This window comes from Schistocerca nitens, chromosome 2 (assembly GCF_023898315.1).
Source record: "Schistocerca nitens isolate TAMUIC-IGC-003100 chromosome 2, iqSchNite1.1, whole genome shotgun sequence".
In the NCBI taxonomy this organism is placed as follows: domain Eukaryota; kingdom Metazoa; phylum Arthropoda; class Insecta; order Orthoptera; family Acrididae; genus Schistocerca; species Schistocerca nitens.
The window spans coordinates 718167101-718192130 of NC_064615.1; the positions used below are offsets into that span (position 1 = coordinate 718167101).

The 25030-nt window shown below is 43.7% G+C and overlaps 1 protein-coding gene across 4 annotated transcripts in view; it reads right to left on the minus strand.

Annotated features, from left to right (window-relative positions):
- The window catches only part of LOC126236895 (schwannomin-interacting protein 1 homolog), an 816191-nt gene that overhangs the window by 387588 nt on the left and 403573 nt on the right, over window positions 1-25030 (minus strand). For all 4 annotated transcript variants that reach the window (XM_049946538.1, XM_049946537.1, XM_049946536.1 and 1 more), the window contains exon 7: window positions 8361-8458. In XM_049946538.1, the coding sequence (XP_049802495.1) occupies window positions 8361-8458 (98 nt within the window). The remainder of the gene's footprint in view (window positions 1-8360; window positions 8459-25030) is intronic.

A 25030-nucleotide genomic window follows, 5' to 3' on the forward strand; every position in this document is an offset into this window, starting at 1 on the left:
GAGTCAGGTATTGGTTCAGTGGTTTGTGCTTTGAAGCTTCCGAGTTATAATGTGAGTTAGTTTTTTGGAACTTTAGATCTGAGTATTTAACATGTAATTGATGGATAACTGTCTACTATAACAAAATCCCAAAGAAGTATTAATACCTCGTATGCAAGCACGTAACCTAACTCACTCTTTAAGCTTGGTTCTTAGTGTAAGAAGTTGACATCGAAAGTTCAGAAACCAGCGTCACGGGACAAAAATCATAAGAACTAGATGGAGCAATTGCCCCAAAACGTTTATCTTTTCTCTCTTCGCTTTTAATACTTAAGGCGTAGGTTTATTTAAGGTACTTAATGGACCTTAATTTACAATTCACTATTTCATATCGACTAAATCAATACTAATATGACTAGTTCAACTTCATGTTACAGAAACTACGAGACAAAAACGTCCTGCACACCATTGTCTTCTAAAACGTTAGAAAAGGCTTAGAATCTAATAGCAAATGGATCTTTCATTAGAATGCAGCTAAAAGGCTTCGATTTAATGAATCCACATTACGTAAATCACGTAACGCAGTCTATGGGAGTGGCTTCATTAGGGTGTTTCAGGAGCGTGTTTTCTGAGACAGAGGAAACTGAATTGCCGTAACACTGTATCAGTCTGGATCCTATGTTTTATGGCCTTACGTTTAAACACTTCCGACATTTAGCATATTAGTTTGCCGTAAGTAATGTCGCAAACCTCCTGTTTTATAAAGAAACCCAAGTGGCAGGGAATACTGGGCTCGCTCATTCATCGCTAGTCATAATTAAGTCTGAGGCAACAGGAGAAAATCAGTGTTGGGAGGATAATGAAGTTCAATAGGGCACAAATGGAGGTTTTCTTCAGCGACTTGGAAACTTCGCATCCAAATATAATTTCCTGCGCCGTCGAGCCTATAGGGAAGGCGAAACAGGATTACAGACTGTACCGGGAGAACTGCAGAAAAGTGTGGCAAGAAAAGGCCAAATAATAATAAGAAAATGTGTTTCCTTGTGTTAAGATGTTTTGTGTTTAAATTAGTGATAGATTAATGACATGTTTTGATTTTTAACACGATCACGATGATGGAGACAATGATAATGATGATGATGATGATTGTAATGGTTTTGATACAGTAAAACAATACACAGGTTAATAATAGCAGTACCTGAGAAATAGTATAATTCTACCTAAGTCTGTTATAATCTCTTTTGTGTAAAATTTTTCCCATACCAATAGGATATTTACCCAAGGTCTGGTGAAGAATCAGTTTCCTTCATTTATAAAATTTTGTTAAATGTAACATTAATACATCATACAAGCCATCTTGAACTTACGGTGTCATATAAAGCATGATCCTAGGTGTATTGTGTGCAGAAGGGAAAAACAGGAAAGTGTTAAGCGCGCACCTTTGCCCCCGCCTACCCTATTGGATGGCTCTACGGATAACTGTCGGACTACAAAACTAAATCAATTCACTGTCACCGACAGCTGGTTTTACTTCTGGAAATAAATCGCATGCGTGAAAAAACGTAAGCTCTACTGTAATTTCGGGATCAACGTTAAACTATAACTCCCCAAGTAACTGACTGGGAAGCCAGTTCAAACGTCGGATGAAGGATCATGTCTAGTAAACCACTGCTGTGTTCAGAGCAACATCTGTACCTCTTTTCACGATTAACATATGAAAATATTCCACCGTTAATTGCTAGAAACATCTTTGGAACTCCTGAAGACCTGCGATCGTATGTGAACTTAGATTCAAGGGAACCAGGGAATGAAAGATCAAGCCTAGTAAAGCTAAAAATAAAGTTCCGGTGGACTGGGAATAAAATACAACCACAAGAAAAGCAAGCTGTTCGGAAGTGTACATCTGTGAAATCAAAATCTCCTGCTCGATAACGTTCAATACCGTACTATGTTGCTCCACCCTATGCAATCTAACATACTTGGATCCTCCTTGATTTATGGTTCATGACTTGGTCCAGACATTTTTGGCTGTCCCACTCTTCGACGGCGGCACCCTTGATGAAGTCTAGTGGTTGAGTAGGGTTACTACGTAAAGTGTACCCAGTACGCTCCATCGGGTCCGTGTAGCAGGTCAGTCCATTCGGTTCTATCCTGCGTCCTGGGCGGAGGTATTAAGGGCTCACGCATTTATCACCTTGGCAGACGCACCCGCCGGCTAATTCTTGAGTATAGCACAGGACACTAAGCCGGAGTTTTCTGTCGCGATACCGCGCATCCCACAAATTACCCTCGACAGCGATGAGAAACATCTGGCATCTATACATGACACCCTCCCAAAACACGACTATAGCACTTGGCTCTTGGATCCATGGGACTGTATGCCTGAAACCGGCACTGGTACCTATCTTTCTCCACAGCCTCCTAAAAATGGTTCAAATGGCTCTGAGCACTATGGGACTTAACATCTGTGGCCATCAGTCCCCTATAACTTAGAACTACTTAAACCTAACTAACCTAAGGACAGCACACACATCCATGCCCGAGGCAGGATTCGAACCTGCGACTGTAGCGGTCACGCGTTTCCAGACTGAAGTGCCTAGAACTGCGCGGCCACACCGGCCGGCCCACAGCCTCCTAGATGATCATCAGGCGTCGAACATAACCTGCACTCCTCGGTAAAGGCAACCGTCGCCATCGATCCACGGTGCATCCCACGTGTTAATTTGTCCAACTTTCTCGGGAACCATGCTCTTATGCTCTTGAGGGGGGGGGGGGGGGTTGTCAAAATGGTCTTGTGGAAACAGTTGGGTTCTACCTTGGTCGACACACCCATCTCGTGTAGTTCTCTTGTATTATCTTCGGGGCAGCTGCGAAACATAGTCTGTAGGTACCGGGCATGAGCTGGTGCTTCTCAATGCCATCGACCGTTACCAGACATATCGTTAATGGTGAATTCTACTCTAGTTATAGGTCGATTGGCAAAGCCATATTGTCTCAACGTGTCTCCTTCTCTCCCTCTACCCTCTGTTATAGATCACTTGTCCTGTAAGACGCAAGGGTAAATCGCACGAAAGAATGGGCACTCTCAATCTGAAACAATAGGCGACGTCGACCGAAGATAAAAAGTAGGAAACCTGTCGTAACGTTGCGACGCCACGACTCGGCTGATTTTATTAACGAAATTCGCCGAGAATGAGAGTGTGTCTCACGATACCAGGTGAACTTTCGAAGGCCATCAGTGGGGTGTACGCCAGTTTGGCGGGCAGCTTCCCTTGTTGTGAACCATTCTGTTCGTAAAACGACAACGAGCACGTGGCGTACGTTTGAGATGTGTCTTCGCTGTACGCTGACACACCGAGTATTGTCCACGAGCCGCCGTGTTCCGTCCTCGACTGGTGCGCACCGCTCTGTACTCAACTGCATCGAGGACGCGGATCTGCTTTCACCTCCAGTACACTAGTGGCTGGCTATATGTATCTATTCACTGTGGTGAAAACAGTGCTCCTGTTGTGAACGTAGTATCTGAATGCTTCTGTTAATTCATCAGAACAATGCCTCATTGGACCTTCAGTGTGCTTTGCACCGTTTGAAAAGAATCAAAGTTGTGACTCGTCTGACTACACCACATGCCTGCAATTAGCTGTTATCCAGTTTATATCTTGTTTGGTTCCCAATATTCGCTCTAAAACTGGATGATAAAGACTTGCAATCACTAACAGCAAGAATTCCTGTCGGGTTTGAAACCGATTGTGACTCACGAGACATTACACTCGATTCGGTCCTTTTCGGTTAGTGTGTGTTTACGACCACTGTTCTTACGCCGCGTTCCCATGTCTGCGGGTGGTGCAATATTCCTTGCAGACACGTTGGACAGTGCGAGTCGATCACCACCAAATTGAGCATTCACGGTTTGGCCATGGGCGTATTCCGTCCTAAAGTGCTGATTCCATACAACCGACTGACACACACACACACACACACACACACACACACACACACACACACACACACACACACACACACACACACCACTCCACTGCCTTCCACTGCAGTGAAGTGTGACATGACCAAGTCGTACGGTTCTACACTATCCACGCTGCTTCAAAGCGACCCATCAGCTGTTTTAACTGGATGTCTGACAATTTCTTCTATGAACTTACAGAACGCGTGAACTGTAATTTAGTCACACAGTGAGATACACTATACACCTAGACTAGCCACCTCTTTCTGAAAAAAAAAGAAAAGCATATTAAGAATGGAGACTCCGTGACCTGTCCATCACCAGTGCGTATTTAATGGACACACAGCCGTGCCCTATGAACAAGCTGCCCCCGCCACGTACGTCCTATGGCTCAATAAGCTCTGGCTACAGGTACATACAGCTTTTTTCTACAGGGACAACAGTGTGGAGGGATCTCACAAGCAGTCAAAACGCTTTTTAGGACATAGGTACATCCTGTTATAAGGGGGCGATCAAAAAGTTTCCTTTCGAAGGCGGTACAGTACAAAATCGGTACGCAAGTCAGGAAAAATGCCGTGAGCATTGAGGCAATCATTCCACCGACGCGCAAGGTCGAAGATACCCCATTGACGAAACACCATGTCCTCCTGCGAGAAGTAACTGCCAGTTGCACATCCTTGTCAGACAGGAATTGTCGACCCTTCATGGCCTTTTTTAAGGGACCGAAAGCAAGATAATCGCATGGGGAAAGATTAGGATTATAAGGTGGGTGCTCGAGAGTCTCTCTCTTGAATTGGCGTAACTTCTGCGTTACGACATTTGCGATGGACGTCGATTATCATGAAACAGCAGCACCCCTTGACGCGCACCATTCCACAACGGTTGTTTTCGAGAGACAAGCTGCCCATACACATTCTTCAGGCTTCGATGCATGTTTACCAGGGTTTGTCATTGGGCATCCAAGAAAAGAATAAGAACACGTTGGTCCTGTTTGGACACATTTAGTAATAACATCACAATAGTTCAAGTTTCCTCATTTATCGCAAGCACGTCGGAAAGACACGAATGCCACACTAATCCCTTGCCTACAGGTCGGTGCTTATATACCCGCAACGGAGTCGCGATACGTTAAATGTACGCTACAACTCCCTCAAACTGAAACTTTTTGATCGCCCCTTATAATATTAGAGAAGTAATCTTATGTAATAAATTTGTAGGTACACGGTGTCAAGCAGTTATCCACGGTTCAACTGTTCACTGAGGGTGACAGAATGGATACCTTTTTTTTTCTCCGGCTCCGAGGCCGAAGCAGCAAAGCAATCAACATTTCGGCCCTCCTGGCAGGTAAATCCGTGCCCTCGTGTGTGCACCCGTACTGCGCGCAGACTGGAAGCAATTAAGACCTAGGCTCCCCATAAAGAGAGGCGCCTCTGCTGGTAGAGAGCCAGGCTAGCCTGCTTACACAAGGAACAAAATTTGCGCCCAGCATAAGACTAGTACAGGGAAGTGTAACGTTCTCATTTCATTTGGTTTCCTCATACAGAATTCCCACCATTCCTATTAACACTATTCCGAAATCTATGTCTGAAAACGCCCGATTCAAGGGAAACATGAGTAACTCGTTTTTAATTTACTCCTCTACTATCCATGCAGTTATCTAAAAGACTGCTTTAACACGGATGTCGTAAACAGGATTCATCTTGCAAATACGCTTCTCGGATTTGCCGCCCTATATTACACTGCCAATGCCACAATACTTCATCGAAGCAAGGGTGGGGGATGGGATGTTTACCAAAATATTGTTATAGTGCAGCAGAGGTGGTTTCCTGCAAGCTGTTTGTATTCCCGCGAGCACCATGGCTGGGTATTTACTCGCTTGACTACGTACCCTTTGTCACAGTCGTACGTCACTTCATAGACTTGTGCAGAGTTGAGATGCTCAGTGTCCATTTTACGTCGTAAAAAGTCTTACTTCATTCTGACTAAAAATATAGTACTATATTACAGAAGAATTCTTCTTGTAGGGTCAGCAACTCTATAAACAAACGCTAGGCCTAAGTTAACACAGCGAGAAGAAGGTTACTCGTCTTCCTGATTGCCACTTTTGTGTTTGAAAGCCCTACATATGGATAAACCAACAAAGGTAACAATTTCTATCGTCTCCTTTAATAAACTCAGCTTAGATTATAAGCTCTTATTGTCACTGATACGGAAGGAACACGAAGGCAGAGTGCTGAGCGCAGCTTGGTTACTCAGTGTAATCCGGTGACAAACACGAGATATATGCTTGCATCAGATCCGTCAGGAAAGTTTGAAAGATCACATCTGATGCCTCGTCGAGGATTTTTCATGTGCCCGCACAAATAAAAATGTAACACAGTTACATATGGGAATATTTCGGGCCTAACCTGTGGCCGATCGCCAGCTACCTTCCTTTTCTCGAATACTGCTTCGAGATAGTCTCGGACTACTACTGCACATTGTGCTGGCACGCTGTCGAATTTTTCTATAATATTCAGTGCTGCATCTTCCAGCAAATTCACGTGTAAATATTGCAGAAAACAACCTCTGACCGTTAGGCGGGGAGGAAAAATACAATTTGTTATTAAACTACTATCAATGTTACTTATCTATACTTTGCCGCCGAAAGTATGCTGGAATCCACGGGAATGTACGACTCGAGGGTTTTTCATCCCAAATGCAGCTGTTGAAAATAGTTAACCTTGCAAAACGCATCGTATCAGTGGAAAGAATTCGTCTTATAAACTGGAGAATTACCACACAGTGCAGTAACGAAGTTAGCATTCAGTCAGCTTAGCATACATACGGGAAAATCGCCCAAGAAAAATTACAAATAGTGCCAGAGTTAAAAACCAGAGCTGCTTCTGTTTCCCTTGTAACATGAAAAAGAACGATTTCGGGACATATGTTTTTATTTTAGACTCTGTTATTAACATCTCTCTCTGAGCATGAAGTAGAAATTGCTGTTAAGCGTTTTGTTTCACCTAACAGCAGTTAAATAGTTTCTTCAGCTTAAGTTTGACGACGGACCTGTTCCTATACGATAACACGAAGAGTTCTAGCTTGTGAAAAAAGAAGGTGAAGAAGAACTTAATGGAAGTCCTACGCCGGATTAACGACAATCATCGATATAAATCGACCAGATCGTGTTGGTCTCACCGAGACGAAAGCTGGGCTTGTTCCCACCGCCTCTTCGGATAAAACATGCAAACAATATAAATAAAACAGTTTTCTGCGTTAGACACTTGTTTGTTTTACTACTAAGCAATTCGATGCTTCGCAGTACCATTTTGAGGTGAAGAATTAGGTAGTTAAAATATTTATATTAACGTCGACGCCTTTCAACAGCTGCAGGCCAAGTACAAAAGAGGTTATGTTTCAGGGCAACCATCGAAAAGCGTAATGCATCAGTAAACAGGTGGCTGCAACAGAAAACTGTATTATTTATATTCAATTGTTAGTTGCAGTCCCCATTATGCCATTCATTATGTCCGAAATAAAGCAGAATAATGTTTACAGACAAAAGAACACGATACTCATTCCATAGATTAAGATTGCGTTGTGAGAACAAGAATTGCGTAATTTAAATCATGTGGGAATCTTGTGAGTATGTTACGTCGTATGGGGACCTTGCGATAGCGGGGCACGGGCCAAAAAGAAGAATCAAAAATTTCACATGTGGTGAGGTCTTCCCGATAGAAAGATAAAAAAGAGCTCGAATCAATAACATTGTTTCTGCTTATCAAGAAGAGCCCTTCTTTGCAGTTTAAGACTTGTGCTAAGAAAACAAGAATTATCTCAGGCTTTGAACCTGTCGTAAGTTCAGGAGGAGGCAACTTTTCCCGTGCTTAAGAGAAATGCAGAAATCACTAGTTTACTGCTATAAATGTCATTCCTGAGAAACTTTAGGTCCTGTAGCGTACAACATACATAGAGAATTTTTGGAGCATCTAATACACAAACTTTTAAGATGAGTTTTCTTCCTTAAATTGAGGTTGAAATGGTTTGTTTACATTGTTGTTACACTACCACCGTCAATAACGGTGATCCAGATTTGTGATAGATATCTGAGACAAGGTTTAGAGATTGTTGTCAATTTCTGGGGTAGAAACATAATACGTAAGCAATATACGGAATTAATACGCTGGTATATGCCAGTCAAAGTGCCGAAACACGTCATATTTTGGTAGTATGAAAAATGAAGTGTAATTAAACATAGAAACTCTGGCAAATATGCCAGAAGGAGCTATGAAAGTAGTTGTCGAATCTACTGCAGCACCAATCAATACCTGTCGCCTCCCGTTAGGAACAGGTAAACATCCGATTTGGTGGTGAACTTCAGAGCGAGATGCCGCTGTCAGAGGTAATACAGCAAAAGGTTGTGATGACTTGTACTCACCCGCCGTTCCTCCTCCCTCGCAGCGCGCAGGTGCGACTCGATAGCATCGAGGTCGATCTTGGGCATCGCAGTCTCGATGTTGTAGACATCAAAGCCTCCTGGAAAATCGAGAGAAAAACGGAATGAGGTTGGAAGGCGTGCAGGCGTGGAGCTGTGGAGGCGCCGCACAGCGCTCGATGTGCAGCCGCGTCACTATCGATTGGTCGTGAGCGCCAGGTCGACCCTGCTCCCGCGAGACCTCAGGTGATATCCCGGAGACGTTGTGCATGCCGCTCCAGGCCACGCCGATCCTGTGCACCGCCGCGGGGAATCTGGAAAATTTCATTAAGTGCCGCCATGTGACAGTAAATACCTCTGCCCTCAGATGCCAGTACATTCCTTTCGTGGGCGCCAGATCGTCGTGCTTGGAAGCTGTGGCAGCGCATACTGGAATGTAATCACTGAGCTGTGACATAGTAGGATACTTTGAATAGCGCATTAACACGGTTTAGGGACGTACTGGATGGCAACAGTTTATGTTTTTAGAAAAAAAAATCTGCTGTGTCTTTGACTAGCGTGTGCCAAATAGGCATTAGGCAGAATTCTCCTGAGCAAGACAACTGGTGCAGATCAAAACCCTTTATAATTCTCTCAAATTCTGTTGTAGTAAATTGCGATAAAGTGAGTAGTATTTTTTTAAAAATAATCTGTCTATATACCTCAGTATTTTCCAGCATCTCGGTTAATAATACCAACAACGTTTATCTGTCAATAGACAAGTTGAAAGGTATATGTTGCTGTAGAGAATTACCGAAATGCAGTATATTGTAGCCTAAATTCAGAAGTTGAAGTAAACTTGCTGCTCGATACAAATTGCAATCATCACCGTTTTGCTAGTGATATACAGAAACAATGCTGTGGCGTGTAAGTTTGCAGGATTTTGTGGCGGTGGTCATTGAAGGGAAAACCTTGCTGCTGATTATGTTTAAGTCATATTCCTCTTCTAGGTATTTCTTCATACGTATATGTTTCCATCCCCCTGCTGGAATCTGCTTTGGGGAGAGAGAGAGAGAGAGAGAGAGAGAGAGACAGAAGTATGCAAGAAAGCTGGAAAGTTGTGGTAATGTCTTATGGGACCAAACTGCTGAGGTCATCAGTCCCTAAGCTTACACACTATTTAATCTAACTTAAAATAACTTACGCTAAGGACGAGACACACACACACACACACACACACACACACACACACACACACACACACACACACACACACGCTTGAGGGAGGACTCGAACCTCCTGCCTTGGGGTCTTATGGTGTCGAAAACTAGTGTCGTGTACACTCATAGAAGGAAGTAGCCTCGCGTTTTTCCGAAGAAGAGGAATTATTACACAAAATTCATCAATCTACCGTTTGAGGAACTTCGTCATAGGGTAAGTGCTGATTGCTGATAAAGAGAGGGAGACTACGCTGCCCTGCAAAATTTAAGGAAGGGGAAGATAAAACAACATAACATACTAACTATTAGGCGGAAATTAAAGAAAGTGCGGGAACATGTTGCCAGAGGTCTCCCAGTTGTGCACAGAAAGATGGATGTCACGTGGCGTGAGGTCAATGCGACTGTAGCGCCGAACAGGGCTGGATTCGCAACACGAGGCAGTAGAAGGAACGGGAAAAAGACTGTGTGTGCCTATCATCGAGCAGTCACGATGGTGGGATTCTTCATTACAATATGGCCCGGGGACAACGTTTGGATGTCTTCAGACGGAGAAGAACCACCGGGAAACTGGAAGAAGAACGAAGTATGACGAATCTAGCCAATGAAATCGGCATTGCTCACACCGTTGCTTCACGCGCATGTGGAGCGTTCCGAATCACAGGCACTGCTGTTCGGAGGAAAGGACGTGCTCAACCGCAGTCAACTACACTAGCAGATTAGAGTTATATTGGGAAACAGCAAGAGGGGATCCACGTAAAATAGGAAGTATGACTGCTACGACTTTTAACAGAAGTCCATGGCGCGCACACTCACGTTCCATACGGCGACCGCACGGGAGTGGTCTCTTTATCCGATGACAAGGACGTTGTGTTCCGTTGACACCGGCACACCTTCGGAACTGCTTGCGATGGTGCCAAGAGCACAGGGCCTGGCCCAACGAGGATTGGTTGATTTGGGAGAGGTGACCAAACAGCGAGGTCGTCGGTCCCATCAGATTAGGGAAGAATGGGGAAGGAAGTCGGCCGAGCCCTTTCAAAGGAACCATCCCGGCATTTGCCTGAAGCGACTTAGGAAAGTCACGGAAAACCTAATTCAGGTTGGCCGGACGCAGGGTGAACCGTCGTCCTCCAGAATGCGAGTCCAATGCGCTAACCACTGCGCCACCTCGCTTGGTCCCAACGAGGAATGACGTCGCATGCTCTTCCTGGATGACGGTAGATTTATTCTGAGTAGTGATGCTGGACGCAGACTCCTCATATGGTTAGACGTGGGAACACTTAATGCACTCAGGAACATTGTGAACATGTTCGTTTTGATGGCCCAGGATTAATGATGTGGGGGGTAGAATGTTACCCGGGTGTACTGACCTCCAAATCGCTGAACACGGTACACCCACCGGCAAATTTTGTTGTGACATTGCACTCCTTTGCTCTGTGTGTCTTATGAGAGATTCGTTCGGCCCTTTCTTCATTTTTATGGATATAATACGCGACCGCAGGTGGAAGAGTTTTTGTTCAAAGAAGATATTCGGTGAATGGAGTGGCCTTCCTGCTCCCCCGACTTAAGCCCCATGAAGTACGTGTGGGATCCGGTGTGGAGACGTACTAAAACACGCCAATGTGCACCACCGACTATCCAGCAGCTGGCTCTACCTAGCTGGTGCAGGAACTGAACGCCCTACCACAAGAACTCCTTACCAACCCTGTGCATAGGAGCACTTTTAGGGGCATGCATTGCCGTCAATGGCGGTCACACATCCTGTTAAGAGCCATATTCCACCCGCGGGACCATCATAGATCGGGGTGACTTAACGTAATTATTGTCTTTGAATAATGCTGTCATTTCTGTTTGTCTCGTTGCTTATTTCTTTCTTAGCTTCTATGCTATACTGTTGCGGTTCTTTCTATGTATGGTCCAGGTTTTATTGAGCAATGTTACTTGGCAGTGACACGTCGCGCGAAAGTTACTTTCGTCCTTAAGTTTTGCACACCGGTGTATAATTCTTCTCGAGACGCGAGTTGGCTTCCTGGTCTTTGTACTCATTGCGCGTCGTGGCTGTTCGTTAGTTGATGGCGGAAGCCACGAACATTGAAACCTATAGCCACAATCTCTATTGAGACTGAACCCAGAACAGTGTTCGAAACGTCGAGTTTTGTAGAAGAAGTTTGAAGAGCCATAAAATTTTAGCTTCAGTATGCTTTCGCGATTACAGTAACGTATTTCGGACGGCAACCAAGCCCCAATATTAAGAACAAAATCATTGCAAAATATCAGTGTCAGCCTGCAGCAAACTCGAATCTTAATCGATTATTCCTCGCGTTAGGCAAACTTTGACATGCATGTCATTAAGACAAATTATTTGCAGACAGGAGCCTGGTTGCACATCCTGCATGGCTGGCTCTAAGCACTATGGGACTTAACATCTGAGGTCATCAGTCCCCTAGACTTAGAATGACTTAAACCTAACTAACCTAAAGTCATCACACACATCCATGCCCGAGGCAGGATTCGAATCTGCGACCGTAGCAGCAGCGCGGTTCCAGACTGAAGCGCCTAGAACCGCTCGGCTACAGCGGCTCATATTGCATATTAATATTATATTGGAATACGACAGGTGAAACGCAGAGAGAGATTTCATAATAGTATTTTGGAGTGTAATGCATGGCCATAACTGATACAGACTTGGATCATAATTCAATAATGATGAAAAGTAGGCTGATGTTTAAGAGAATATTGACAGCACGAATGAAAGTACAAGGAAGTGATTAGTATTTAGGGATGATGAGGTGCATCAGAGTTATCTGTAGCTACTATCGTACTGAATAAGACAGTTAGTAGTTTCGCTCAGAAGGCATGGGCATCTCTTAAAAGAATCACAAAGGCTGGACGGACAAATAAGAAAAATTAATCTGAAGAAACTATGGGTGGTAGGAGAATTACTTCATTTTATTGGTGAAAGAAAGGAGACACAAATTTATAGAAAAATTGGTCACTTAGAAATGAAGTAAATATCCAGTACAAACAAAGCTATAGCTAAACTATTGCAGGAAAAATGTGGAGAAACAGAAAATAAATGGTCGTCGAAAGGACAGATTTAGAGAGCAGAAAAGTCAAAATGACTTTCGGAGAGACCAAAGACAAAGGTCTCAATATTAAAAATGTAGAAAGAATTCCACTGATAAATGCGGATGACAGAGCGGGTAGGTGAACAGGGTCTCTACAAAGTGGAGCAACTGTCCGAAAACGTGGTAAAAGAAGAAAGAAGTATGGATTTGCAGAACACACACACACACACACACACACACACACACACACACACACACACACACACACCACGCATTATACATTAACGGAAATTTAGAGTAATGAAATTTCGGGTATACATTTGTCTAGGTAACATGTTTAAGTAATTTACGTCGCAAGATCACCGGCTGATGTCTGCGTGAGATAAGAAACAGCAAGTGTGAAACGCTGGTACATTAACAACCGGTGTAGCCGCCAGAATGTTGAATGGAACCATGCAAACGTACTTGCATTGTGCTGTACAGACGCCGAATGTCTCTCTGTGGGATGGAGTTCCATGCATGTTGAACTTGGTCGGTCAGTATAGGGACGGTTAACACTGTTTGTGGGTGACGCTTGAGTTGTCGTCCGATGACGTCTTGTATGTGCTCCATTGGAGATAGATCTCGTGACTGAGCAGGCTAAGGCAACATGTCGACGCACTGTAGAGCATGTGGGGTTAGAACAGTGCTGTGTCGGCAAGCGTTACCCTGTTGGAAAATACCCTCTGGAATGTTATTCATGAATGGTAAGACAACAGATCGAATCACCAGACTGACGCACAGTTTTGCAGTCAGGGTGCGTGGGATAACCATGAGAGTGCTCCTGCTGTCATACAAAATGGCACCGCAGAACATAACTCCATGTGCAGGTCCAGTGTGTCAAGGCTGCAGACCGGTTGGTGCAGGTCTTCAACTGGCGTCCTCCTAGCCAACAGACGGCCATCACTGGCACCGACGTAGAAACGGCTTACTCAGAAAACACAACAGACCACCACCCTGCCCTCCAATGAGCTCTCGCTTGACACTACGTAAGTCGCAAATGGCGGTGGTTTGGGGTCGGTGGAATGCACGCTACAGAACATTTGGGTCGGAGCTGTCGTTGAAGTAACCGTGGTGCCAATTGCTGCTCAAAGTACTGCTGCACCAGAGCCATACCTTCCCTCTCGGTAATGCCACGTGTCTGTCCGGAGTCCGGTCTTCTTGCGACCGTACATTCTCATGACCACCGCGGCCAGCAACCATGTAGAGTGACTACATTCCTGCTTAGTCTTTTTGCAGTATCGCAGAAGAAACATCCAGCTTCTCGGAGCCCTATAATACGACCCCATTCAAACTCATTGAGGTGTTGGCAATGGTGTCTTTGTCGCCTTAAAGGCATTCTTGACTAACAATAACTCGCCACATCCAATATCAAAGGTAACTAAGGCTCATGACCGTTACAAAGCGTATTTAAAGCAAACCTGATGTGCATCCTGGTAGTGGCGCAACCAGCCCCACTTAACGCAACTGGTGCGAACTTTGAATAGATATCATCTTTCAGGCGTAGGAACCCACCTACCAACTTTCGTTTATGTCGCACAACTCCTTTTTTGCGTTTTTCCTTACACGTGACGGGTATAAGCGCAGATATTTTTCTTGGTGACTGAGGACGCTGCACTGAACAACTTTATATCAATATTGATGTGATTTGCAGGCTAATAATTACAGCTATTACATGTCGTCTGCATTTAGGTTGGTTAGTATCTCCAAGTATGTGTGGCAGGAGTAAGACATTAATGCTTACTTTCCCCTCGTCAGCATGTCATGTGTTTAAGTGTGGGCGGATGGACGCAAATCCATTAGTCAAATGGTTCAAATGGCTCTGAGCAGTATGGGACTTAACTTCGGCGCTCATCAGTCCCCTAGAACTTAGAACTAGTTAAACCTAACTAACCTAAGGACATCACACACGTCCATGCCCGAGACAGGATTCGAACTTGCGACCGTAGTGGTCACGCGGTTCCAGACAGAAGCACCTAGAACCGCTCGGCCACACCGGCCGGCTCCATTAGTCAATCTGACAGATGTAGTCCACCTAGCTGTGCAGTTACGACCGTGCAGGAAACATCAGATCCTGAACTGCGTGACTTACTTCTGGGAAGATTATTCAATGAAGAGAAAGGACAACCACAACCGACACACCGATGTATGTACTAAAGTACAACAGAATAAATTATTTTTATACCTGTTACACCCTGTATATAGCGAATATCTGCAGCATATGTATGATATTGGAAAAATAAAAGACTCTTCCATCAAGTTCAAACAACGTCCTATATGGGAGAATAGCTAATTCAAGCGTAAAATTCCATGTCGAGCCTGGAAGGAAGAAATATGTTTGGAGTTTAAAATCATATCATCGTTGGAATAATTAGGGATGGAGCATTGGCTCCGATTATTGAGGATGAGAGGAGGAATCGGCAGTGGTCTTTTAATAAAAACCGTACCGGCACCCTCCTCAAGAAATACACGGAACCTGTGTGACACGTACGTCAGGGTACCCGGACAGGAATTTGAACTCCACTCAAACGGACTGAGACAGCAGTGTCTCAGACAAGGCGGCACTTTACTCTGTTCGATAACTCGAAGCAAGGCTTCTCTGATTTACAGACGATCATAAGAAACAGCAGCCAAATGTAAAATACTCTGACCGCTAAAAACCACCGCCTTTAATAACGACGGAGAACTTTGCCTGGACTACAATTTCTCATCATCTGTCTTTCAAGTCACGCTATGTGAGAAGGGTTCAACGCTGAAAGCAAAATATTACGATCAGAGTTCCTAAGAAGACCTGAAACAGTTTAGCCTCACTTAAAGGATGAGAATCATTTGTACAGTTGCTCGTTCATGATGGCGCGAAAATGGAATGTGATACACAGGACTTGAAATATTTTCGGGGTAGCCGTTAGTTGCTACATCGAACAGGCGGTAGAACGGGCACCTCTCCTATCAACCCTCTGTTGCAAGTAGGCTGAGAAACTGTGCATCCTAAGTGATTGGGAAAAGGGCTGGTCACTTCGTTCTTTAAGAGGGTATGCACACAAATGATGTTCAGTACTACAGACCTATTGACCCCAGTTTGCTGCAATATCACAGAAAATATTTTTGTGCTCGTTTATGATGACTTTCATTTGAAAATAGAACAACTACTATTAGTAAGCAACAGATTGTGTATACATTGATTGTTCTGCTCGTTCAGGCGACAGAAGATTGTAGAGAGGTCTACATCTCTATTGATGCCATTTTCCTAACAGAGTTACGCATCGTCGGCTAATATAACAAATACGTGGTAATGGAATACCGGAAATGGGTACGCATTTGGAGTGAAACCTTCTTAGCTGCCGGCCTGGGTGGCCGAGCGATTCTAGGCGCTACAGTCTGGAACCGAGCGACCGCTACGGTCGCAAGTTCGAATCCTGCCTCGGGCATGGATGTGTGTGATGTCATTAGGTTAGTTAGGTTTAAGTAGTTCTAAGTTCTAGGGGACCGATGGCAGAAGTTAAGTCCCATAGTGCTCAGAGCCATTTGAGCCTTCTTAGCTAAGGGAACCTAGTAAATCTGTGGTAATAGGGAGGCATCGTGAGAAGTGAAAGGAGAGCCCCGAGGACCCTAAAGAAATGTAATGGAAATATAAATCAGCACGATATGCCTTGATTAGCTAACATATTATGACGAACTGCTTATTAACGTTAGCGTGTTGGACCAACTTTCGACTGCAATACAGCAGCGATTCTGCATGGTAAGAATCCAACAAATCCGTGGTGGGTGGCAGCAGATGTCCGTACACAGATCGCAAAATTCCCATATTGATCTGTAAGAATTATTACGTAATCTATGGAAATGAAAATCTCTTATTACACCAGTAAATCGTATCTGTGCAGCATGTACTATACATGTCAGCTAAAGATTATTGCAGCCTACTCATTGAAAATCGTTTCAATAAAGACATGTTGCTGCTCAATAGTACATCGTCTGACGTGACAGGCTTTCCCACTCCACTTTCGCAACTTCGTTAGAAAGAAGCCTGCTGCCGCATCTTTGCACTGGCGTTTATCCTCACCATGGCAACCACTAGTTTGCCTATCGACTTTACAACAACTTCAGTGGAAAGAAGCCTGCTGCCCCATCTTTGGAACGGCGTCCAACTTCACCATGGCAATCAGTGGTTCCAAATGGTTCAGTAACAGGCCTTGAGAGCGCAACCCATGTACTGTCAAAACGAAGTTCATTTATCCTACATGTTTAAATATTTTTAACGCTTCTTAATTGACAATAGCTGTTAAATAAGCTAAGTTTAGTGTGTGTTTATTTTTATTTCTTGACAATGTTCTTTTAAATTTTACGTTGTTATTCGAACTATTACCCACTGGTTAGTAATGACATCATTCCGTCAGAAGTGGGCGGAGCCTCCATTATATATAGTAAGACGTGCACTGGTTTCTCCAGTAGTAATTCTCCAGCAGAGGGAGGTTCTTACTCATTGGTAATTAATCTTTTTATAGCTTTATAACTTTATATATTTTCTTTAATGTATGTAGCCCTCTAATTAAAGCTTTGTATACGACTTGTAGGTCTGAAGATGACCACAGTAGTGGTCGAAACCGGTCACCGCAATAAATAAATTGTGATCAAGACTGTTTTTGATAGTAAATAAAGGCAGGCGGTTAATGGGCGCGTTAGCGTACGATCGAGTTGACACCAGGAGAATTCATTGTTCAAGACATCTTCGCGAGTTAACTACAATCCTCCAAAAATCACTGCAGTACGATTCTGACCTCGTAACACGGACAGTTATCCTGCTGGAAGATGCCATGCCGTCGCCGTCTGGGAAGCTGTCAAGTATGAAGGGATACGGTGGTCCACAGTTTTTATGGTGGCTTCGATTACTACCACAGATTCCATGGAGGTCAACGTGAATGTCCTCTACAGCGACAATACTGCCCCTATCGGCCTGCATCCTTGGTACGGTGCATGTAACCGAGCAGACGTTCGCCTTGATGACTGCGTATGCGGACACGGCCATCGACCTGGTGTAACAAGAAACGTGGTTCATTCGACCAGGCGAATAATTTCCCCTGGTATGCTATCCAATCTAGATGACAGCGTGCCCACTGCAATCGTAATAGACGACGTCGTTGGGTCAACATGGGGACAAATTAGGGATCGTTTGTTGTGGAGCCACGTGATCAACAATGTGCACTGAACGGTGTGCTCCGAAAGACTCATGCCTGCAGCAGCATTGTATTCTGTCGTTAGATCTGCCACATATCGCCGCCTACCCTGCTGGACGAGGTGTGGCTAGAAAAAAACCGGACTAGTACTGGTGAAACAATAAAACGAATGCAATAAGGCTGAAAGTCGCGTGGCCTGTCATGTGACTCTCGCTCCGCCTACTGCTCGAGTTTCATCTGCCTCCTGCACTCAGTCTGCCCGTGGCGTCTGTTTTAAGTAGTTGACGTTTTGTCTGTGCGTCGGAAAATGTTGAGCGTACAGAAAGAACAGCGTGTTAACATCAAATTTTGTTTCAAACTAGGAAAATCTGCAAGTGAAACGTTTGTAATGTTACAACAAGTGTACGGCGATGATTGTTTATCGCGAACACAAGTGTTTGAGTGGTTTAAACGATTTAAAGATGGCCGCGAAGACACCAGTGATGACACTCGCACTGGCAGACCATTGTCAGCAAAAACTGATGCAAACATTGAAAAAATCGGTAAACTTGTTCGACAAGATCGCCGTTTAACAATCAGAGCAGTGTCTGAGTTAACAGGAGTTGACAAGGAAAGTGTCGAACAAGTTTACCGATTTTTTCAATGTTTGCATCAGTTTTTGCTGACAATGGTCTGCCAGTGCGAGTGTCATCACTGGTGTCTTCGCGGCCATCTTTAAATCGTTTAAACCACTCAAACACTTGTGTTCGCGATAAACAATCATCGCCGTACACTTGTTGTAACATTACAAACGTTTCACTTGCAGATTTTCCTAGTTTGAAACAAAATTTGATGTTAACACGCTGTTCTTTCTGTACACTCAACATTTTCCGACGCACAGACAAAACGTCAACTACTTAAAACAGACGCCACGAGCAGACTGAGTGCAGGAGGCAGATGAAACTCGAGCAGTAGGCGGAGCGAGAGTCACGTGACAGGCCACGCGACTTTCAGCCTTATTGCATTCGTTTTATTGTTTCACCAGTACTAGTCCGGTTTTTTTCTAGCCACACCTCGTACAGTATGGGCAAGCTTCTGACCTCAGTGTTCTGTGATGAGACGTGGATGTCCAATACCATGTCTCGTGCTCATGATTTCATCGTCTTTTAACCGCTTTCCACAGACGCTCAATACAGTAGCACACTACAGTCGACTGCTTCGCTGATTCCGAAGTGCTTGTTCGCAGGCTCCGACCCATAACAATCTGCCCATTCTCAAAGTCGCTTATGTCAGTGTACTTCACCATTTGTGATCAGTATCGTTGCTAGAATGATTCCCCATTCACCTCTGCTCCGCTTATAATACCGGGTGGATATAATTAAAGTGCAGCTACTCAGTGTAGGCTGTAATTATAGTGCGGTATCGAAATTTGGTAGATATGCTAAGCGTTGATGAACTGATTTACACTGGAAAAAAATAGTTCCAATTTTGGCCACCAGGTGCAATCTGGTGCTGTGCAGCATCTCCAGTGCTTATATTGAACAGACTGTGTATGTGCCGGTTAATAAAAAAAAAATCAACATTATGCCTTTCTTACTTTTTTGACCTTTTCTGCCCACATCTGGTTCCCAATCCAGTACCTTTGAGAACCTTTCTACACGTCTTTCTTGCAATCACATCGCCAGATTTGCACATGGTGACTAAAACTGGAACTAATTTTTTCGAGCGTACATCGGTTTCGCATTAACACATTAGAATATTTACCAAGTTTCGCTGCCATAATTACATTGGACACTGGACCTGTGTTAGTAACTCACTTTAATTTTAGCCACGTGGTACCTTCCTTACTTCTTTACGTGCCCGAAACGTCACTAGGAGGCGTCCAGTCTCGCAGTGGGCAATGTTCCTAAATATTTTGGCTCATCAGTGCATATTAACGACTTCTCAATCAAGCAAGCACAACTGTCACCTTACATATTTTAAGAAGGCCAGAGAACTAATCTGCCGGACTGTTCACTTTAGTGAAACCTGAGAGGCTTTGTGGTGTTCGACAAGAACACAGCCTGTCTCCTGTCTCCTGCCCCTCCCTCCTCCCATTCCTTCCGATCTCTCAGCTGTTTGACCTAGTTCTGGACGAAGTTATGAGAAAATGGGAAAAAGATATCAAATGTATAAAAGTAAGAAATCAAGGTTCCAAAATCCATGTTAAATGCTTACCCTCTGTAATGATTTAGCAGCGACCACCAATACTAAACAGGAAACAAAATATGGTGTAGACAAACTACACAAGACAGCAGCAAAGGCAGGCCACCAGATATCTCATGAGAAAATCCGATATTTGGAAAATATACATCAAAACAGCAGGAAAATTGGCCAAAGATGGAATGTATGGCGAGTTTATAGGTATCATCCTTCAAATACCGTGGACAGATCACACTGATATTAGGGTTGGGTAATAGTGCAAACCTGAAAAGAGTCGTCAAACTCCAAAAAACATTCAGAATCACATGGAACACTGTAACAGTAAAGTAATATTGCGCAGCAACATCAAAATTACGACATTACATGGCAGTTCTTTTACGAGAATCATTTTATGCATCGAAATCAAAAACTGTTAGAGGACACTCTAAAACTGCAGAAATTGGAAAACAAGAGCGGAATATTTTTAGGAAAATGTATGACCTGGCACAGGAAATGGAATTTAGACGATGAGGAGAACACCTAACCAATAGACATGCCGATCACAAGATACGTTTGAAATCTTATGGCCATATTTATAATAAGGACAACAACAGACGCACTAGAAGATTATTTAACATTATTAACTTAAAGATCAAAATTAGGTGGTGGCGAGAAGCTAGGGAAGATTTACAAGACGTGAACAGCGCAGAAGAAAATTTACTAAATCGTCTAGTCATTGGAGCGCTACTGACGAAGTACAGATTAACAGAGAAGCTTAAAAAGAAGGTTACCGACAAATAAAAGAAGTAAAAGAAAAGATATAGTGGATTCTTGAAGAAATTTTGCGAGGATAGAAAAGCAGAAACTATCAAATATGAAGGTGTAACGTTCTCCGTAAGTGGCTCAAAAGGAAGGAAGAAAGGAAGGACGGAAGGAAGAAGAGGAGGAAATGACTTGGCAAACAACCATTTTACCTCCCTAAAGGTGCAGTTATGTGCAGGTTGGTCGCGTCAATATGAAGATGACCAATGCTTGGTGCAAAGACTGGCTCAAAATAAACAATGTAAAGGGTGTAAATATACTAGAAGAACCAATTCATTTGATTATGTCAGCAACAATTGATCACTGAAACCAGTCAAAACCTTAATGTATGTAGCGATATCTGTTGGGGAGGGATTTAAGATGAAACGACGAGATAACTTCAAGCTCTGGGGAAGGCGGATGTCAGGCCAAAACGTATCAACACAATTGTCGGGAAATGCAATTCAGCCATGTAGGAAGTGACTTACGAAAGACTCGTTTGATCAGTTCTTGAGTTATTCTCTAATCTTAGATTTTTATCAGTTAGTAGGAACGAGACAGGAGACCTAATAGGAACTGTGCGCTTCCCCACGGATTTATCTAGCGAGTGCCAGAGCGACAGAGACGTGCTGATGCTACTACCTTGGGAACCGCTATATGAAAAGTGATGAGCATCCCTTCGTGACTTACTCTCAGAAAGAAACGCTCCGAAACGTCAAGAAATGAGTTTGTTCTTCTAATTCGCTAAATGATAAGCTCCATGGCACTGGAGGGAACTGTAGAGGGCAAAAACTGTAGGGGATGACAGAGATCGGAATACACCAACCAAATCCGAGATTCATTCAGTAAGTAAGGCAACACTTTTTTTGTGAAAGCCGGCTGGTTTTATGCAGGATTCCAACACAACATATTATTCCCCAGTCTTTTAGCTGCAAGACCCTATTTTCAACATGATGTCAGTTGAATGGAGACCCAACGCCACCTTGATGAGAGGGTTGCTATGCCCGCACGGTACCACTACTTGTCTACGAGCCAACTTCGTGTTGCATCAACACCTCACCATCGTCCACGTATTGCTTCCTGTAGAGTGCATCCTTCACTGGGACAAGCAGATGGAAATTGGAAGGTGCGAAATCTGGGCTACAGGGCAGACGAGGAAGAATAGCCCAATGAAGTTTTGTGACCTCTTCCCTGATGTACGGACTTGTATGAAGCCTTGCGTTGTCGTGGAGAAGAAGGTCGTTAGCATTATTGTGTCGATGAATACGGTGCAGTCGTTTCTTCAAGTTCCTGAGGGTAGCACATTACACTTCAGAATTGATTGTTGCACTGAGAGGGAGGACATCAAACAGAACAACCACTTCAGAGTCCCAGAGAACCGTTGAAATTACTTTGCCTGCTAAGGGTGTGGCTTCGAACTTTTCCTTCGGAGGAGAGGTGGTGTGGCGCCACTCGATGGATTGGCGTTCCGTTTCCGGTTCGAATTTATGAACCCATGTTTCACCGCTTGCGACGATTATCGATAAAAAGATTGCCATGATCAGCCTCGTAAGGCTCAAGCAATTCCGCACAGTTGATCCTTCGTTGCTCTTTATGGATTTCTTTAGGTTGGCGAGGAAATTAGCGGACACACATCTTTGAGTAGCCCATCTGGTGGACGAGTGTTGTCAGCACTACCGACAGAGACGGCCAGTTGGGCAGTGAGGTGTTTGGTGAATCCTCGATCAGCTCGAATCAGTGTGTCCGCATGTTCCAACTTTGCGGGACTCATAGCTGTGGTCTGCAGGCCGGCACCTGGGAGATCGGACATGCTTGCGCAACCCCATTGCGATGATTGCAGCCGTCTCTCCCAACGACTCACCGTGCTTATGTTCACTGCCAGGACTTTTTAGACTTCGGTAAGCGCGATTGAATATCTGAGATGCTTTGGTTTTTCGACAAAGGAACTCAATGGCGGCTCTCTGCTTGGAACACGCCTCCGTTACAGACGACGTTTTGTAGGCTTCGTGTAAAGCCACCATCTATCGGAATCTTATGAATCTTTCGGGGCTGAAGCGGAATATTTCATGATGTGCAGCAACAAATTTCGCATTTCTTCCCAGAAACTGGCCACAGAAAAATGTGTTGCTTTATTTATTGAACCCCATTGTAAGTGACGACGTAAGGTGAAATTTTACTATGAGATGAAGAGGTTAGCGCATGAGAGGAATTCGTGCAATACAGTCACTAGACAGAGGAAAAAAAATAGAAATAAAATATCATGAGAATGTAAGCAAAGAAACGTGTGCCCTATGAAGAGCAGTAGCAAGAACCTTGCCACCTGTTTCGCTATTCGTTTGTGTAATAGGGAGAGGAAAATGATTCTTGTATAGCAGGTACCCTGTGCCACACACCATGCGGCTCTTGGGTCGCAGATGTAGATGTAAGTAGACTGACCAGCTGCATGTACTTTAGTTAGAAGAACAGATGCGTCGGTCGTGATTGATTGTTGTTACTTTCCTGTCACCCAAGAATTATTACGGGTTACTTTCTTTAATCGAGAGCTTTTGACATGTTTCGCTTCTGTGCCATGGAATCTATGGAATTATTATCAAGAGTATTATTACGTTCTCCGTGAACATGACAACTGATGAGCATTCTTTTGCGAAAAGAATAAAAATGCTGGTATACTTGCCAATGTGGGGAGGTTTCCTTCTTTTCCAGGGAGCAAACCGTGCAGACTGCTGATATTCGAAAATACGGAGTGTTCAACTTAAAATAGGCCTCATGTTTCAGAAGTTTATATTAAATGTATATTGTTGTTGACATGCATATATTCGTATAAGATAGGTGAAATAATGTTTATAGTGTTTGTACGACTGGAGCCGGAGCGGTAAGTCGGTTTGTTGCCTGCCCGCTTAAATTGTGCCATTCACTGTTGAGCGTCAGCTTTTGAACAAGTTTGCGCAATCATGTATTGTTTGTTAAACTGTCGAGAAACGTGTATTCGTGACTGAAATTTATTTTGTGATGAAATCTCATGATGTGTGTCGGCGAAAGTTCACGGAGAAATTTGAAAAGGAAGCACCAGTGAAAAATGTTGCTCAGAAGTTAGTTCAGACAGTTCGTGAAAGAGGTTCAGTGATAAACAAGAAACGTGCCACATGAAGGTCAGTTTTAACGACACACGTCATTCAAGATATTAAAGCAACAGTTACTGCATCTTTCCATAAAACTGTGTACGGAGTAAGCCAGCAAAAGAACATTTCACCTGGTTCAGCCCACACTGCAGCGAGAATACTGAAATGTTATCAGTACGCTTGCACGTTTTACGTGAGCTGAATAATGCTGATTATGTCAGAAGGGATCACTACTGTTAGTGGTTCAAGACCCTCATTAGAGGCAAAAATCGCATTTTACATTATGTTTATTTCACTTACAAAGCTTGGTTTCATCTTAGTGGGTATGCTAATGGCCAGAACTACTGGACTAGGGGTACTGACAATCCGCACTCTTTCACTGAGTTTCCCTTACACCCACAAAGGCGATGAATAATAAGATCTTTGTTGTTTGAAACAATTGTGGATGCTTCCGTCTACCAAGACAAACTCCAGTCATTCATAGCTTTACTTGAAGAGGATGAGCGTGACTGCTGGTTGCAGCAAAACGGCGTCACTTTCCATACAGCTCGCTCTGCTATAGAAATGCTACAGGATTCTTTCGGTGAATAATGATTTCGACACGATTGTGGACACCACGATCCCCTAATCTTATTAGCCCTGACTTCTTTCTGTGCAGTTACTTAAAAGATATTGTTTACAAGAGTAATCCTCATACCGTGCAGGTTCTGAAGACGTACATTGCGATAAGACCCAAGGAAATAGTGTGAAGCTAATAATAGTCGCAATGAACATGATCAAACGTGTCTAAAAGTGCATAGAAATGGATGGAGAATATTTCCAACACCTACTATAATATATAGTAACTTATGATATAAGTTTTCCAATAAAAATATTGTTTATAGAATTAACTAAGCGACGGGGCCTCTTTTAGGTTGAACACTCTGTGGCTAAAACAAAGCTGAAGGCAGAGATAAAAGTTCCATGACGTAATATTTACTATTATAAATAATGAAATGTGATGTAACAGGAAATTTAAAGTTATTATACAGCGAAACAATCTACAACGATTCTCGTCTTCATTTATTCCATGTGGCTTTCTCCGTTGCTCCTGTATTGCGATTGCAGCAGAACTTGCAC